Below are 18,880 nucleotides of genomic sequence, written 5' to 3' on the forward strand. Positions count from 1 at the left end.
TGTATGCTGCTTCCTGAGTCACTTTCCTGTACAACAGCCCAGAATAAGCATTTTCCAAATCATACTTCTTACTGTGCAAAACTTCATTCCTTTTTTAATTCTAAGGCTACTTGCTTCATGCTTCAAGGGTTTGCCACTCACTGTAGTATTCTGTGACTTTAAAATTTTGATGACTTTAAGGACCCATTGCTTTCCTCCCTTGGCCTTCCTGTAGGAAGTCTTTAGGATTCTATAATGTTGAATCTATTCCTTTGCACTGGCAGCCCTTACCTTTGAACATTATAGTGACCCCTCTTGATAGCTACCAGCTGCCTTTTTTTTTTTTTTTTTTTTGGTCTTAAGGAATGACCAAAGCTATATGCAGTTTGTCAGAGGTTAATTATGTAATTTTGTGCCATCTGCATGCATAGGATCTAATATTTTCTAACTTTTCAGGTGATTTCTGGATAATGGCAGTCAAATCAGCACTAATAATGGTGACTTTTTTTTTAAGATACAAAGCGTTTTCACTACCATTTTTTTTCACAACCATTTTTAATTAGATTTTCCCAACTGTGTGAAATAGATAAGGCAGATGCTACTCTCTCCCCACGCACCCCCAACTTTCTATGCACAAGATTATTGAAGTTCAGAGTAATTATGTGGTTCCCTAATCCCATAGACCAAATAAGCGCTGGACCCCGGGTTTGCTGACTCCCCATTCTTATCCTTAATAGAGATTCTCAAAAGCTAGAGGGAGAAGTGCAGGATGTTTTGCGTGGAGTTGGGGATTTAAATTCGTAGACTAGAAACTATTAGCAAAGAATCTAATTAGACTTCTTTGTAAATAACAACAAACGAAAGGCATTTCTAGTGGTTTGTCAGTCGTTATGGAGGAAATGAAAGCTATGTGTTGACATGTTAGGTAAAGCTTCATTTAAGTTCATTTTGTGTAGTGTTTGTGAATCTTTGTGCTGAGAAAACGTGACTGCAATTTAGGAACCAAGGGATTATCTCAGAATGGGTGGGAAGCAGCTCACTTTTATTTTCAAAAGATGGTTTAATGAATTTGTTTTTTATATAAAATAAGGGAAGCTGTGAATCATGTCTTCATGTGTGTGTGCGCACGTGTGTATGTTGTCAGAAACCAGACTACTTTGGCTCTAATCTTACAGTTTGATTTGTGAGGACTGTACAGGAAAGCGTCCCAGCCTTGGAGCTCTGCAAGATAGGTGACAAAATGAGATTGCTTTAGATGATCGGTGATGATGTAACACAGTACAGATTTTCTCACTCCGAACAGTCTGTTTAATTTGACTGTGGTCACTTTCCACCTCTTCAACAAATTCATGACCCTGGGAACCTGAAGATAAGAAAATTGTCTTCCCTGGTCTTTCCTGTGGGGTAGAAGTAAAATGATAAGGATTCAATTGTTAGGTTGTCTGTGGACCTGCTTAAAAATGCAAAGAGCTACTCAAGCTTTAAAGATCCTCGGAAAGTCAAACGTGGGCCCTACGTAAGAATGGATGCAAGACTGGTTATATAAAAACTGTAGTAAACAGAGCAGAGAGAAAATTAACTTTGATCTGGTGGGCCTCAGCGAGTCAGGAAGGTTCCATTCAATCCTGGCATGTACCTTTCAGGGTCATTCAGTTTAATAAGTTGTCTGTGAATAAAAAGGAAAAATTAGAAACCTGTGGTTGCCGGGAAAGTTGACCTGCCTACATAGCAAAGAAATAGATTTTCAACATCCTGGAAGGATGCATTTATTTTACGATTAGGGCTGCTAAATTTTTTTCTTCTTCACAGAAGGAATAAATTTGAAATGGCTATGTGAAAAATAGGTCATGGGGAACTAACACTGGTAGATCAGTAAAGGGCTTTGCTCATAAGCGATGCTTTAGGTTTTATGCCCGTATTTTATGCCATACTGGAAAGTTTTCACATAGTTGTCACTGTTTGAAATTAATTATAATCAAGTGCTAACTCATTTTACCTGGGAATTTTCTCTAATTTTGAACGTCTATCTACATAAATTCCTTCTTTCAAATGAAAAAGAGAAGTTTAGTGATAACAATTAAATGATTGTAATTTAATTTGAACAAAGAAATAAGGGTTATGAAGATAAATGTTAACACATCAAGGTCATGCTAATGTGCTAAATTTACTTTAGCACCGAAAGAGAGAAACCTCATTCCAGTAAGAAAATAAATAAATACAATATCAGATTTTCAGTAACTAGATATTTCTCCATTTCTCTGTTTTTAAGTGACATGTTGGGGCAGAGTAGGGCAGATACGTATAACAAATGAAGGAAAAAGCCTTGCTTTTTGACAACAGAAAAGATCAAATTTACAAACTGATGTCAAATGAAATTTGCTGCCCATCAGTTAGGTCAAACTGTAATGGATCCATTTTAACCCTGTGTATTGATGGCCTTAGATGAAGCTTGTGGGACCTCTTCTATTATGTCCATTGAGTGAGGTTCTCCTCTAATTGCGGGCAGCACTGGGAACAGCTTTAATTAGGCAGGCCTGGTGAACGCTTACCGTAAGCTGCCCGCAACTGTGCTGTGATTTACTCCAGCATCCGTTGTCACGATGTGTTGCCTTGACACCTTGAAAGAACAGCACTAATCTGTTACGACCCTCTTATTGCTGTGTTCTCACACAAGGGCTATTGAGTTTCAGGGAACCTGGGAGTGACACGGAGCACGGTTTACTTTCGTGGCATTTGACAGATGACAGTCACACAGTTCAAAAAAAATTGTTCTGGTATGCCAATTTCAAGTGTTCTGTCTGGTTGTATTTCCCCAGAAACCGTCATAGTTGCTTAGAAAATTCAGTACTTTCCGTGTCTACTTTCTGTCACAGACGCTTTTTGTACTTGGAGTATGTGTAGAAATGATTTGTCACGTGCTGCCCTCCCAGATTTAATCAGGAAACTATGGTTACTATTAATATATCCATAAATTAAATTTGACACTTGAACTATGTACATCAACAACATAGCAAATAATTGTTTATCGCCTAGTAAATAAGGGCAGAAACACTGGAGTCAGACTTCTGGGGTCCAGATATGGGTGCTGCAATACACCAGCTGTGTGACTATGGGAAGTTACTCTACCTCTCTGTTTCCTCGCCTGTAAATTGGGAATAATGATAGTAAAACGTATCTATCTCCTGGAGTTGTTATAAAACTTAAAAGAGTGGACATAAAGTTCTTAGAGCAGAGCCTGGCACATAGTAGGTACTCAACAAGTGTTAGCGGTTATTACTTTAAAGGAGTTTATTGTTGAAAGTACTAAGAAGCCCTTCTTCTTTATTTTAACGTTTATTTATTTATTTTGAGAGAGAGAGAGAGAGTGGGGGGAGAGTCAGAGACAGAGAGAGCGAGAGAGAGCATCCCAAGTAGGCTCCGCACTGTCAGCACAGAGACTGATATAGGCCTCGGACTCACAAGCTGCAAGATCGTGACCTGAGCTGAAATCAAGAGTTGGATACTCAACAGACTGAACCACCCAGATGCCCCAAAGAGGGCCAGATTCTAAATTCATCTCATAGGCTTTTGGAACACTCTTATGGTAGTTTTATAATTTTATTTTTGGCCCTCAAGTTATGAAATACTGGGCAAAGAACTCACAAGAACTGTATAAAGGAGGAAGATTGCTAATTTCAACAAGCATAATATCAATTTTCAGGCTGAAAAATTCTCTTACCTAATAAATCTGCACTTATTTTCCCCTGTAGAATTTTGCAATGTTGTAAATCTCTCACAGACACACGTGGAGAGGTGATCTGGTTTATATAGCTTATTATGAGAAACAGAAAATTACCATAGTGGCTATGATGGAATGGAATAATCAATCCCATTTTTAGTCTACTCTCCTCTTCCCCTTTCCCGCCTCCACCTCAAGCTGTGCCGAAGCACCCTGTTGGACAGAAAAGTCCCAGGTTTAAATCCTGGTGTACATCTTGTTAGCCTTGTGACATCGGGCAATGTCAAGTTCCAGTATAACTCCCTGTATCCACACTTGCAAAATGAAACAGTTACCCTCCTTATATGAAATACATACTAGAACTGTTGCAGAGAAATGATAAATGTGGGGATATGTGTTGGCCATCAATGATAAAGCACACTTAATAGTTAAGGGAGAAAGCTTAGACCTTGTAGATTGGGGTCAATCAGTGAAGACAATCAACTTTGATTGGAAGGTGGAGGAGATAATATTTAAATGTGTGTGCCTTTCTTGCTGAAATGGATAAACACCTGGCCTCTGGGGAGACTCCTGTATAGGACACTGAGTGTCACAGGAAGGGACATGGTTACAATGACCAGGATCCTCGCTGAGGCAGAGTTCAAGCAGAGAACGCGCAAACAGTGATGACCAGATAAGAGAAATATAGGAGAACATGAACATTTCAAAGTAGAGACTACTACTTATTTGATAGTTTTCCAGTTAGATGTAACATGTCCTTTTCCTTGGCATCACATGGCAGAGAACAGAAGAGTCCTAACCCAGTGGAATGCATTCACACAAAAAATAATGTCACGGGGCCCTTCCATTCCAGACAATAAAAAGTCTTTTGAGAAGGTAGATGAGGCCTCTGGAATAACTTTTGGACCTGGGTCTCTACTTTCTCAGCATCTTCTAGATCCTTCATCCTCCTTACCCCTTAGCAAGCACTTGAGGTCCTGCTTGGTGTTAGGCCCCGAAGATCTTGTGTATCTTCTGTCTAATAAATTTAGACATTTGGATGTTTGATTGCAGTGCCAATCAAAATGGACACACACACACACATGTGCACGTGCGTGCACACCTCAATAGCCTAATCCTTTGACTAGGGACTGTGGCCCCCTACTAATAACTACTCTTACCTGTCCTTTCATTTGGTAGGGATAAATTCCTTAGATGGCCCTCTTTCTGTACATGTGCTTTTTTTCAGTGCAGCCTGATGGGTGTGGTACTCAGATGGACAATGTAATTATCATTTTCTGTGATCTTAGCATAAGCAAACATTTTGACTGGGCTGATTGGGGCTCATGCCCTCAAATGGAGCATTTAAAAGAATCATACCATTATCCATCACTTGTGACAGTTAACTGTGAGAGGTGATACTTTGAGCACATCCATGTGGAAAAGTCCCCACCAACGAAACTGATATGCTTGGGAGATCACAGTGAACACTAGTGAGAAGCCAAGTTTGGGGGTGCAGATACCACCATTGTGAATATTAGAAGCAAGATGTTGAAATATGGCCCCCAATTGTATTGTTTCATTCTGTGTAGTGACACGCCCCACGCATTTGTGATGAGGATTATTCAGTGTGCTCAATGGTATTATTCCGTAGTGCACGTGCACACCCTTGCGCATTTAAGGAGTTGGACACGGACCCTGCTGCAATGGTATTTCTGGAGTCCAGTTATCTTAACTGTAGTTTGAAGCAAAATCCCCAGGTGTTTACTGGGTAGGTTCGGTTTGTGCCAATGATATGGAGTCAGCTTGAGAATGATTTGTAATAAAACCCTGAATTTTATGGTGACTTCTTCTCACATGAAAGCACCCACGTGTTCTGTCTCATCCTCCAGATATCTTTGCTGAATACAGCAGGCCCATTTTAGCTCCCAGGGGACTCTAGTTAACCAGAGTCAGGAACAGTCTTTCTGAAGGTTGATTCAGCTGGAGCATGGGCCAGTGCGAGCACGGAGTCCCCATATGCGGCGGCAAATGGTGACCTTCTTGGGTGGTTCTTCCCCTAAGATCACTCAGTGCATCAGTAACAGTGGTTGTAATCCTAGGAGTCATTGCCACCAGAACTTGCTGCCTTTTACACAACTATATTTACAAATTTTAACCTGATAAGACACACTTTCCCTTCTAAGCTTAAATCTGTGAGCCCAGCTCAGAAGACCAGATGGCAAAGCATAAACTTTATCCACTCTGTGCCTGACCGTAATCTTCTCCGTAAGGTAGTTCAACAAGGGAGAAATATGATCGGGAAAGGAATTTTGGAGGCTTTTGCAGTAAGTTATTCACCTCTAACATGACTACAAAAAAGGGACATCCTTCTACTTCGAGGACTGATTGATGATATTCGTGTGGCTTTCATTAACTAACAACCAATTTTCACCGTGCGATCTGCACGTGCGTGATGTCAGGCTTTTAAAAGGTGGTGTGTAGGGAAGATTTCTCTGGGATCGCAGCTGAAAGCTCACTGTTATTTGATAATATTTTGCAGGTTTCCTGTTTAATTTGTTCAGTGTGTTGAAGCTGTTCAGATGAACTGCACGGTTAAACGTGGAGAGGAGTGATAGGAGTTAACTCTGCATTGGCAGCTCCATCCAAAAACAGAAACAGCGGCTTATCTAGTGTCACATGCCCTCAGCGTATCTTGGTTCCATACACGTGCTAAAATTTGTTTCCCGTTCTAACAATACAGTGCAATATTTGATATAACGGCACTGAACGTATTTTAAAAATACGTGCACAGTAGATCGAAACAAGAGGATCATTTAGATGAACGGTTCATTTTACCTATTTCACCTTTAGCATAGATATTCATTCACACACTAAATTGTTGGAATAAATGAATATATTGCCCTAAATTTTTGTGTGGTCACGATGTAAGATGAAGATTTGGGGATTACCACCACAGTTATTTTCTACGTGGCATGACATATCAAGTAAGAAACACAAGTGCAAAAACAGACGGCTTGCATTGAGTAGAGTCAGAAGAGTGTGTTTGTGATCTTTTAAAAGCCTGTAAAACCCTGAAAGCCAGTAAAAAGAAATGCCTGTAAAGTGTGTGGCATTGCTCTTAGGGTTTTTGAGTTTCTGTTTTTAAAGGCTGTTCTCTTTTGCACTTTACTGTCTGTCTCTGTTGATACATTTCTAAGGGTGTAGATGCATTCATATTAATGTCAAGCAAGTTTGAAATAGATGTTGGCAAAGACTGTCTAGAACTTGCTCTATCATTAGATTGTTTCAGGGTGTGGAACTCCTGCCTGTCCAGAAACACACTGAGAGTGAAATTTTGAACTGTGGCAGACCAAATACAATTAAATCATGTCAGAGATTCTCAGAACACTTACTACATCCAAAGCATTAACTTAGCATTGTTTTGCCTTCAAGCAATTTTTAGTTAACGGACCATTTACTCCTAGCCAGGGACTGAGAGGCAAATAACATGTTTTTTGCCAGTTTTAAAATCCAAGTACATCGTTAAAAAATTGCTCTCCCAGTTTAGAAGTGACCCCTGGCCTTATAAAGTTACATCTGAGTACTAGAAAGTACTTGGTGGAGTAGATTTTTGTTAATGAAATAAACAAGATTATTTCATGTGAGTAAACCATTGACTGGGAAGCATACAGAGTAAAATGTATTCCATTAAAATATAGTTATTATTTTATAATCTAATAAAAGAAAATGTCTTGAAAACGATTTCATTAGGGATAGATGGGAAAAACTGCACAAACCATATGTGCTCAGTATTCGCTTGCATTTTTGTTAGGAGTCTATGAAATATCCAGGGCTGTTCCATTAGTGTGGTTATGTAAGAAGACAGAGGAGAGTTTATGTTGTTGCCAAGCCTTCAGGACCCTTGAATTTGGGCTCCACCAAGAATGAGTGAGGAAGTTTATGGCACTTACGGGGAAGGTACCCCTGACAAGAGAACACCCATGGACCAAGGATGCGGTTGTGTAGGTGTGTTGATGCTGTACAGGTGTGTTTCTCCATTTACGCTCTGGGGGATTTTGAGTTAACTCCTTGAAAGAGCTCTTCCCTGAAAGGCGAATGTCCTCATGTCCTAGGTTGTTACCCGTGAAGGATACAGAAGGCGCCATTACTGCAAGTAAACTTTGAAGGTTGCAAAGTTAGAATAGCTGGGAACTTCTGCACTTCGGACGTACTTGAAACTGGGTGCAAGAGGGAGGAACTCAGGCTAGTCGATAGAGGTATACCAGAAACCCGAATCATTAAGAAATGTTTATACACAGGGTCAGCTAAAGGAGTGGATATTTCAGCTAAGAAAGACCTTCTAATCTGAAGGTCTCTGCAGCACTACATCACAGATCATCTCTTTTCAAAAAAATTTTTTTTAACGTTTATTTATTTTTGAGACAGAGAGAGACAGAGCATGAATGGGGGAGGGTCAGAGAGAGAGGGAGACACACAATCTGAAACAGGTTCCAGGCTCTGAGCTGTCAGCACAGAGCCCGACGCGGAGCTCGAACACACGGACTGCGAGATCATGACATGAGTCGAAGTCGGACACTCAACCGACTGAGCCACACAGGCGCCCCACATCACAGATTATCTCTTAAAGACAACAGATGTGTACATCTTTGCACATGAAATCCCAAAAGAAAGGATAAATGTTGACATTCCAGATGAGTGATTGTTTTCCTTGCACCGAAGGACCTAGCAAAATTGGAGCCCTGAAGTCATGGATATGAGGTTGAGCCATCTGAGGATTTCAGGGCGATCTCACTCACAGAATTTGAATGGAGGATATCATTTTAGGAGATAGACTTGTACATTAAGACTCAAATCTTCCCAAGAATCTCCTTCATGACGGCAAACTTAGCCAAGGCATTGAAACGTAATGAAATCCTGAGCCTTTCATTGAACTGCAGAAAGACCAGTGAATGAGGCAGGAAAACAAAGAGAAACCAAGATTCTTTTTTTTTTCTTTCTTTGTGAGTGTGTTTATGTGCACATGCAAGTGTGTATTTCCTTACTTGCTGAATCGGTTGAGATTTAGTTGTAGGCATCGTGACATTTCACCCCCAGTTCTTCAGCAGATACCACCTAAGAACAAGGACCTTCTGTGTAACCACAATGCGTGATCACAGAAATTTCATGCTGATATGATATCGGATTTGAATTTCCCAGGTAGTCCCATTACTATCTTTCAGAGTGTTTTCCACGACACGGGATTCAGTGACAGCTCCACATTGCATTTACTTGTCATGTTTTTGAATTTGCATCGGTTCTCATGGTGGGTCTTCTTTTGTCATTCATGACACTGACACTTCTGAAGCCTAGACCACCTGTTTTGCAGAATATCCCTCCATTTTGAATTTGTCTGATTTGTTCTCTCACATTTGAAACAAAGAGATTGATTGACAGACGAACAGGAGGGGAAGAAGAGGTGGGAGAGAGAAAGGGAATGAGAGAAAAGGAAAAAGATGCACATGATTTTATGAAAATTGTTTAGTCAATCTCAAGAGCATAAAGTCTAGTACATTTCTCTTCTGGCTGTATTGATAAGCAATTGTCTAGAGCTGTGGGGTGAGGGGACCTGGTGCTTATTGGGAGTTAAGGATATCTGGAATATTTCAGTGAAAACATTTTGCTTAAAGCAAGGGACTAAACCTTGAGAGTCTGGTTGGCATGCCAAGTTAAATGTAAAACTCAGTGAAAACCAAAAAAATGTCAAGCTAGTTATTTTAGTTTATACATAAAATAGTGAGACGATTTATTTTTCTTAATACGTGTAAACCAGTTCCTTTGGTGCCGTTTAGCTACAGCAGATTTGTTTTTTTTAACACCCTTCACTGGGCTTAACAAAAATTGAAGATGCCTTAAAGAGTTAATAAGAACATGCAGACACTATTCCAGAGAGATGAGAATTTAGTCTGTCTTTAAAAACCTCCAAAACAGAGATGTAAGAACCCCAGCTTAAAAAGGAAGACTCCCGTAAAACCTGCTTAGAGTAAATCTTATTCTCAAGCTGTCAGAAAATAAGAACCAGACAAAATAATCAGGTATCAAAGGCTAAGAACAGCTGACATGAGTTTTCTACCTTGCCGCTGTGTCTCCACATTAAGTGCCAACTTCTCCACGACATCTCCTAGGCTCCAAATAAATAAAAAGGGGACGTGATTTTTAGGAGCACTGCTAAGAAATCACAGCATTCAAGTGGTTTTTGCTATAATTTGTAGGAACCTTCCTATGCTTGTTCCTGACATTTGATTTACTCGGTTAAGGGCAGAAATGTAGAAAAACAATCAAACCCTGAGTAGGAAGGGAACTTGGTTTCCTGGTTGTGTCTAATATGGCTCTGATGGCTGTCCTTGGTGTCCTGGTCACCACACCCAGTGAATCATTATGCCCTGAATCAGGGAGACCAGTCTTATTTGCTGGGGTTTTAAGTTAATACCTGAACTAGAGCAGAAGTGGGCTTCGTAATTGGCTGAGACTCAGCGGAAACAGTGTTGAGAGCTCAAATTCTGTGATGTTGATTATTAACTGAAGCATATGCAGAGGAAGGTCCACTCATTATGATTTTATTTTAAAAAAAACCCACTTTTATTATGAAAAAAACAGGCCTACTATATTGAATCGTTGCTTGACTTCTACGATGATGGACCAACTTCTTGGGAAATTTGTTTCATTTTTATGCCGATCCATTCCTTGCCACCATTTTATTTTGAAGCAAATCTCAGATAGTATAACATTTTATCCATAAATATTTCTGTAGAGAATAGATACTCTTTTAAGCTGTCTTGCTAAAAATAAGACTGATATATAGGTGCTTAAGGTATTCTACCAGGTAATGCAGAGCTTAAGTACCTCCAGTCTCTGTTGAGAAGATTTAGAAGAGCTAAAGCCAGTCAAACTGACAATTTGATCTGAGTATGGTTGTCATCTGGAATGGTCATTCATTGCGTGGAGGACACCAGCCTGAGGCCCAATAAAAAAAGTGATGTCGCTAAAGAATTTCTTTCTTGAAGAAAGGAACGTCGTTAAGAGTTATGAGTTCTCTTTGTTCTTTGGTCACCTCTGATGATAGCATCTTCTAACTCTGACTCTCCAGAAACATTGTAACCGTGGACAAGTCAGTCACTTACCCGTCTCTGAAGTTAAACTTCCCCATTTAAAAAATGGGTATGATGCCTGCTGTATGTATTTACAGAGCCATGATGAAGATTATTTGTGATCTGAGATGTGAACGCACTTTCCAAATAATGGCCTGTATATAGTACACATGAAACTAATATAACACTGTATGTTAACTATACTGGAATTTAAAATAATAATAATATTAGTCATAATGGCCTAGCTGCGTATTCTCCTTTAGCATAGTTTTTTGTCTTTTTGAAATAACCACTGTTCAGGATTTTTAATGGCATCAGAAAAATGTAAAGATTGAGGAATTGACCACTTAGAATATTTTATAGTCTAGGTTCCCCTTGCTCTCCCCTGCCCCAAGTATATTTTATATTTGGGCATTTTATTTTTCTCCAAGCTGAGATCCATTTTGGTTGACTCATTTTTCCCCCCTTCTGTCTTTCTCTCTCAGATAGTAAAACATTTGGGAATGGTGTCTTGATCCAGCTCACCTAAAATTAATATGTTTTTCTTTAGAAGATGATCAAAATTTTTTTCCTTCTCTTTTGTTTTTTAGCTTTGCCTCCCCGATTGAAAGAGATGAGAAGCCAGGAGTCTGTTGCAGGCTCTAAACTAGTGCTTCGGTGTGAGACCAGTTCCGAATACTCCTCTCTCAAGTTCAAGTGGTTCAAGAATGGGAACGAATTAAACCGAAAGAACAAACCACAAAACATCAAGATACAAAAAAAGCCAGGGTAAGTATCATGCATATAATAGCAGAGGCAGTGTCTAGCAATGGAATGCTATAAAATATAATAAAAATTATTCTCAGCCCCAATAAATAAATTTACTATCAAAAAGCATGATCTATAGTAAATGAAAAAGGTTTTTCATCCTATGGTAGCCAGAAATTGCGTTACTATATAGAAAGGAATTTGCAACTTTGATTCTTGCAGCTTCTGGATGAGGAAAGAAAACGAATGGGGAGAGAACTGTAGGGCGTGGAGGGGGATGGGAGGGAGAAGGAAGGAAGTAGCTTTAGTGGTAGTGGTAGCTGCTGTAATTGGAATATGTTAGATCTTAAAATTTGACTTCTTAAAAATAAGACGAATGCTGTTGAGAGGACAGTGCCTTCTACAATCAATATCCCAACTTCGTGATAAAGCTCAATAAATACCTAGATTTATGGAAAGAGAATGGGGTCACTCGAATTGGAACTATTTTCAAGTTAAGAGGTTAATACATACAGCTATACCTAATAAGTTTTTTTAAGTTTATTTATTATTTTTGAGAGAGAGAGAGAGTGAGCACACGTGGGAGAAGGGCAGAGAGAGAGGGAATCCCAAGCAGGCTCCATGCTGTCGGCACAGAGCCCGACTCGGGGCCTGAACCCATGGACCATGAGATTATGACTTGAGCTGAAACCGAGCATTGGATGCTCAACTGATGAGCCACCCAGGCACCTCCCCCTAATAAGTTTTTTTAACTGACAATTCTGTGAAACTACATCACCCACTGTAGCAGATTAAAACATCAGAGCATCTTAGCAAGAATCTTAAATCATCCCACCTTCCTTGTGGAGGTCCACATTTGGAAAGGCTTCTTGTGATTCCTATAACCTCTTGGAGGGGGGTTTATACCTACTCTAAAACGATGCTCCTTTATTATTCCTATTCTCCTCATTTTTATTTACCTCCTTAGTTAAGAGATTCTCTTCTAACATCAAACTACATTTTGAAATTAAGGAAGAGATAAGTATGTGAGAGTTTTGCTTGCAAATAGTCCTTTAATCAGTGTGACCTGTGTGATAGGACTTCCAAACTCAAAGATCACATTTTCTTTTTTTAATCTTTAAAAAAATTTTTTCTTAATGTTTATTTTTGAGAGAGAGAGAGAGAGAGAGAGAGAGAGAGAGAGAGAGACAGATTGCAAGTGGGGAAGGGGCAGAGAGAGAGGGAGAGACAGAACCTGAAGCAGGCTCCGGGCTCTGAGCTGTCAGCACAGAGCCCGATGCGGGGCTTGAACCCACGAATCGTGAGATCGTGACCTGAACCAAAGTTGGACGCTTAACTGACTGAGCCACCCAGGCGCCCCAAAGATCACATTTTCTTTACTCATGCTTCCGCAGATTCCAGTGACATCCCAGATGTGATACTGGCAGCAACAACAAAAGAGTCTCCTCCTGTACTTTGATTTTCTAGAACACCTACCAAAAAATTGTCACACAGTCATGAAGCAAGAGAAAACAAAGTGATTATAATGGAAATTTAATTTAATCTTCCCAAAGTGTTTAATTGCTCTAATAACCATAATCAGTGAATTTTCCCCCTAGTTTCCATGGCTTTATTAACTACACTGCTTAGTCTCCTTATTTAGTGTGTCAGCAGGATCTCTTGACTTGGACAAAAGAGTAGGGATTGCTTTTGCAACAGATGCTTCTCCAAAGATATAAAAACTAACTCTGTAAAGTGACATGGTGTGGTTTTTTTTGTTTTTTGGGTTTTTTTTTTTTACATAATATTACTTATTGCAACATTCCCATAGGTAGTAGGGGAAGTTGAACTGTACATGGTGACTAATTTTGCATATTAAGAAATTTAAATGGAAAACAAAAATGTTCTGCCTGGCTTTGAGTCATACAACGAGTAAGAAACTACGCCGGAACACAGATCTGTTCCTTGGGTCCCTTTAATGCCTTACTCCTTCTTTTAAAAATGGAAAGCATACAGGTGTAATAACCTGTGTGCATGTGGGGAGGGGAGGAGGAAGAGCAAGTGAACTGAAAAAAAATAACTATGATGCTTTGACAAGTGTAACAAGAAAAAAAAAACTTTTAGATACTGGATTTTGGAGTCTGCTTTGTTTTTCATCAGACACATTCGTAAGAAACTAAGTTATCTTCACATGCAGGAGAATGTCTCATTTCTTTCCACATGGCTGTCAAATGATATCAGTAATATTTAGGTGCCCACGGAAGGCTTTATGCTGGGAATGGGAGGAAATGGGAGCAGCATGGGGCGTTATCTCTGCACTCAGGGAGGTCACAGATCATATAGGGATTCTGGAGTTCAGCCTTATCTGAAAGCATGGTGGTTTCCGAGGTCGTATGCTAAAGCACTCTTAGGGCTGGGGAACTTCAGGATTTTCAAGCAGCCCATCCGTTTGCAAATAGTGACCTTTTAGAAAATTATTATTTATATTAAGGTAAATTCTACTCTAAGTCAAGATTTAATTAGGGAAAATACTCCTGATGAATGATCTGGCCCATCATACATACAGTAAAGCCTGGTGCTAAATTGTAGGTTCCTGATACTGAGCTTGGGAAGAGGGAGAGACCCCGAGAGCTATAGGAGTAGCCACAAAGAGGTGGATTTGTCTGCTGAAGGGAGAGAATCCCCTCTGGCTGGGTGGGTAGGGTGGGATGGGAAGTTATAGAGAAGGAGCAGAACGGTAGTCAGTAGCAAGTTCTGGGCTTTTGTTTGTTTTGTTTTTAATTTTTTTTAATGTTTATTTATTTTTGAGAGAGACAGAGAGTGTGTGCAGGGGAGGGGCAGAGAGTGGAGGAGAGGCCGACAGCAAAGAGGATCCAAAGTGGCCTCTGATGCAGGGCTCAAACTCACGAACCATGAGATCATGACCTGAGCCAAAGTCAGATATTTAACCAACTCAGCCACCCAGGCGTCCCGCAAGTTCTGTTTATAGGACAGTAGAGAGGCCAGTGGGCGAGTCGATGGGAATTCAGTCCTTTATGAGACAAGATGCTGTGTGTCAGACCCTGGGCTAGATGCCAGGTACCCAGACATGGAGGACATGCTCCCTGTTCTTAAGAGGCAGGTGGTCTAGAGGGGAGAGAGTTGCTGAACAGTTAAAATATTCCATCTTAACTTCTACAGTAGCGATAGTCATTGGGTGTCATAGCAAGAAGTGCAAGGGGACCCAGTCAGGGACAGGGGAGGCTTCCAAGAAAGAAGGAGAGGAGGAGGGGAGGGAGAAGAGGTTGAGGGAATAGAACAAAGCATCTTCAGACTGCGAGTATTTAGTCTAAGGATGCCTGGGGAGAAGCAAATGAAGTTGAGTAGATAAGGTGAACGTGGTTTTGAAAACAGTATGTATATGTTTAAAGAGGTAATTTGTTGCATGGCTTGGATGACATATAAAAGAGTCGTCAGTATTCAGAAAAGCATTTTCATGTTGGCTTCATAGGTCCAGACAGCTAAGAGTACTGTCTACATGTTAATAAAATCCCATTATACCAGAAAGGCCAATATTCAGAAATTACTTCTTTTAAACAATAGCCTTGCTAGAAAGAATTAAATGGAAGAAAAGGTGTTTTATTCAGGTTGTGTGACTGTAAATTACTTTTAGCAAAACATTTTAACATATTTGATCTTCCAAAAATAAGACACTTTGTGTAAAGTGGGCCATTAGTGTTGTCAACTTTTTTTAAGGCTAAAGAACCAAACTCAATCTAAATTTAATTAACATTTGCAAGGTGCCCTATTATTTCAACTTGTCCTATACATATAAGAGAATGGATACGATTTTCAAAAAATGTTTACTTATTTATTGGGGGGAGGGGCAGAGAGAGAGGGAGAGAGAGAATCCCAAACAGGCTCCGTGTTGTCAGCGCAGAGCCCCATGCGGGGCTGGATCCCACAAACTGTCAGATCATGACCTGAACTGAAATCAAGAGTTGGATGCTTAACAGGCTGAGCCACCTAAGCGCCTGAGAATGGATACTATTATTGTTATACCCATTTAAAAAAAAATGAATGTCCTAAGATGAGGGAAGTTTAGTTTCTTGCTGTATATCCAATGTTAATGAATGCTCAAGCTTGGATTTGAAATAGGTCTGACTCTATGCCTGCTGTCTTTTCAGTTACTGGTGATTTTTCTACGTATAGTGAAGCCACAACACAGGGCTGGAGACATGCTTAGGCATTGGGTGATGGTCTTTAATAAAAAAGGACTCTAATTTTTCAGTTTCACCTACATATTCAAATTGGTAACGTTTTGCCTTGGTTACTTGGTTACTCAAACTTTATCTTCGGCTTTGATCAACCAAGCAGAGGTGAATTGTAGTGTGAGATTTAGGATTTCATTGGGATTGTCTTTATTTTAAGAAAAATGTTGACTCTTTTCCAATCCTTAGTCTAGGTTTTCTTTTTCACAGAATCTAGATGGTACATTGCAGCCAGAATTTCCCTTTAATCCCTTAGCGTTAGGAAAAGACATCACAGCAATAAGCAATCTCCATTATTTTGTAAAGTCTTATCGCCCTTCTGTCCTGCTCCTACTAATGACATACATTCTTACATGTTCTTCCTACGATTTCGAATTTACATTTGAGGCTGTTTATTTTATTTGGCAAAGCAATGGGTGGAACCAATTTTTAAAAAATGGAAAATGCCCTAGTGTTATGTGTCTGCTTATCCTTTTGTTCTGTTTCCTCTGCCGGGTGGATAGTTTTGGCCAAGAAGACTGGTTAAAGAGCTTGGAGTGTGACAGATTCATATTTGAGGCTGTCAGACCGGCCTCATTGAAATATCTGTTCTACGTTAGCCTCGTGAAAGGCCGACTTCCTGTCATGTGTGTGTGGCACGCTCCTTTGGATGCCCATAGTGTTTCCTCAGCTCTTCTTTTCCACTCTCACGTATTTTACTTTTGTTTAAAATTGGATCTAATTGGTCTGGTCAGATTTCTGCAAAAGTTTTCAAGGAATGCTTTCTTCTGTTGACAATTGTTGCGGGTCTTTGACTGTATAATAGAAAACGTTCACATGCATCCCTTTCTTTTATCAGCTGAACAGTTCTTGCAGATCATTTTAATTTTATATTATAAGGAAATCTCAAATTCCTTGGGTGTAAATGGGAATAGTCAGTGCCCATTTCATAGGGTTTATGTGAGGTGTTTGGTGCAGTCCCTAGTATTGTATATGATAGCTGCTTCTCCCTGCTCTGTATCCTTCTCTTTATTGACAGGTCGACAGTGTCTGAAGCTGTGTTGAACACACACACACACACACACACAAGCACACTCACATACTCGCATACACACACACTCACAGAGTTCATATAGGATTCCTTAGAGATCAGAGGAATGGAATTCTATCAACTGATGAGATATTCCCATATGCATTAAAGTTGCCTTGGCCTATAAACTATGGTGGAAGAATCAAGCCAACTAAGAAAAAGGAGATAGTAGTTATTGGAACCTTGGGTCAATTTTGTTAGTAAGTACTTATTGAGAGAACAGAGTTTGCATTTTGATATTAAAAAAAGATGAATTAATATTTAGAACTTTTGTCTTTAAATCAGTCTGTATTACTTTATTTTTACATAGTATTGTTTTTCTTAATCCAAAAGTAATGTATGCTCATAAGAAGTCTAAATGTTGCAGGAATATAGAATGTGACTGTAATAAGAGTTAACACTTATTGGGAGTGCATTTAAACACTTTACATGAGTTAATTCTTTTAATACTTTTAGAAAGTGAAAATCCACTAAAACATCAACCCCTCCCAGATTTCTGGATAACTCGTTGATTAAAGAGCAAAAGGTTCATTTTATGATTGGAAGGGAAGTCACCCTTTTTCCAAGTTAACTTCCTTCCTATGGAGAGCATACGGTAGCCTATTAAAGAGAGTAAAACAAAACTGTTGTAACCATACTTATCAAATCCCCAAATCATTGCAATATATAATTTTCAAGAAAGGATTATCTATTTCTACTGTCTTCCTGCTTCCTGTTCCTTACTCTAGGACCTAATGATTGAAGACTCTCATAGTTCAATGTATCATTGGAATTCAAAAGGATCTTAATGATCATCTGGATAAATGTTTTTCCCATCGTGTCCCTGAAGAATCTTCAGATTGAAAATGGGCTGCCAGCCACTTTGACCTGAACATCTTTGTCTCTTCATGATAGCTTTGAATATAAGGCTCTGTTTTAAGCTTTCACTTTAAAACAGGATTTTTTTTTTTCAAAATACTTGAAACCACTGATCTAATTTAATCTTTTCTCTGCATAGAGATATTCTTGACAGGTGGTTATCCAGACTTGAATCTTTCCAAAGAGAAAGACACCCTCCCCATTTTTGAATGTTCAAAAATTCTTCCTTACACTCAAAATATGCCTTCTTTTTCCTGTAAGACATAATTCCACAAGAGCCTCCCCAGATAGTTTTCTTTTCCAGGTGACCATGAAATATATTTAAAAAGCTATCCATATCATGTTCATAGGTGCCTGCCAGTAGGACCTCTGTTTCTTTAACAGAATCTTCTCTAGTGATAAGATTTGTAAGCTCTATTCAACGCTGATCAACCTCTTCTAAAGTCCTCTAGTTATTGATATTTTTCATCAAATGCCACTTCAAAACATAATTAAATATTCTAGATGTGATCCCGCCTGTGAGCAGTGTATTGAGACTTTTATCCAGTTTGATTTATGCTGTTTTAATATTAATATGGCCCAACAGTGTATGTTTCTTTTTTTTATTTCTTTTTTTAGTAGTTGTTTAAAATGGAATAATGTTAAATTCATGGCTAATTGAAATCCTTTTTTCTGTATATATTATTGTCAAGGCACATCTCTCCAAGCCTGTATTTTGCTACTGATTTTTGAACTGGAATGTATTTGTTATGTTTGTCTTGATTAAACTGAACCTTGCTCTGGGCCGATTGATGTTCAGTCCTAGAAATCCCAGCGGGTTCTCTATGGAAAGGATACCTTAGCCACATGTCACCCTTGCCTTGGAAATTCATAGCACATATTTGCATAAAAACCACTAAGAGGTACTGTTGTAAAGAAATCTATTTAACTTTGTTCAATGCAGTATTTATTTGAGCATAGAAAATTTTTCTTTTTCTTTTTTTCTTATTCTTTCTCTTTTTCAAGCATAAAATTTATTACATTACTTGGAATAGTATTCCAGGAAACACTGTGTAGGTCTATTAGGAAGATTTTTAAGAACTAACCCTTTAAGGCAATTTAATTGTAAATTTGATTACCATGTTTCTTATAGTTTGATCCAGTTCGTTAGTAAAAATGTTAATGGCACAGGGCT

The 18,880-nt window shown here is 39.2% G+C and overlaps 1 protein-coding gene across 1 annotated transcript in view; it reads left to right on the forward strand.

Annotated features, from left to right (window-relative positions):
* NRG1 (neuregulin 1) overlaps window positions 1-18,880 on the forward strand; it is a 1,121,130-nt gene that overhangs the window by 932,936 nt on the left and 169,314 nt on the right. Inside the window, 1 exon segment of the mRNA XM_043561070.1 lies at window positions 11,394-11,571. Within this exon segment, the coding sequence (XP_043417005.1) occupies window positions 11,394-11,571 (178 nt within the window).

Source organism: Prionailurus bengalensis, chromosome B1 (genome assembly GCF_016509475.1).
Source record: "Prionailurus bengalensis isolate Pbe53 chromosome B1, Fcat_Pben_1.1_paternal_pri, whole genome shotgun sequence".
In the NCBI taxonomy this organism is placed as follows: domain Eukaryota; kingdom Metazoa; phylum Chordata; class Mammalia; order Carnivora; family Felidae; genus Prionailurus; species Prionailurus bengalensis.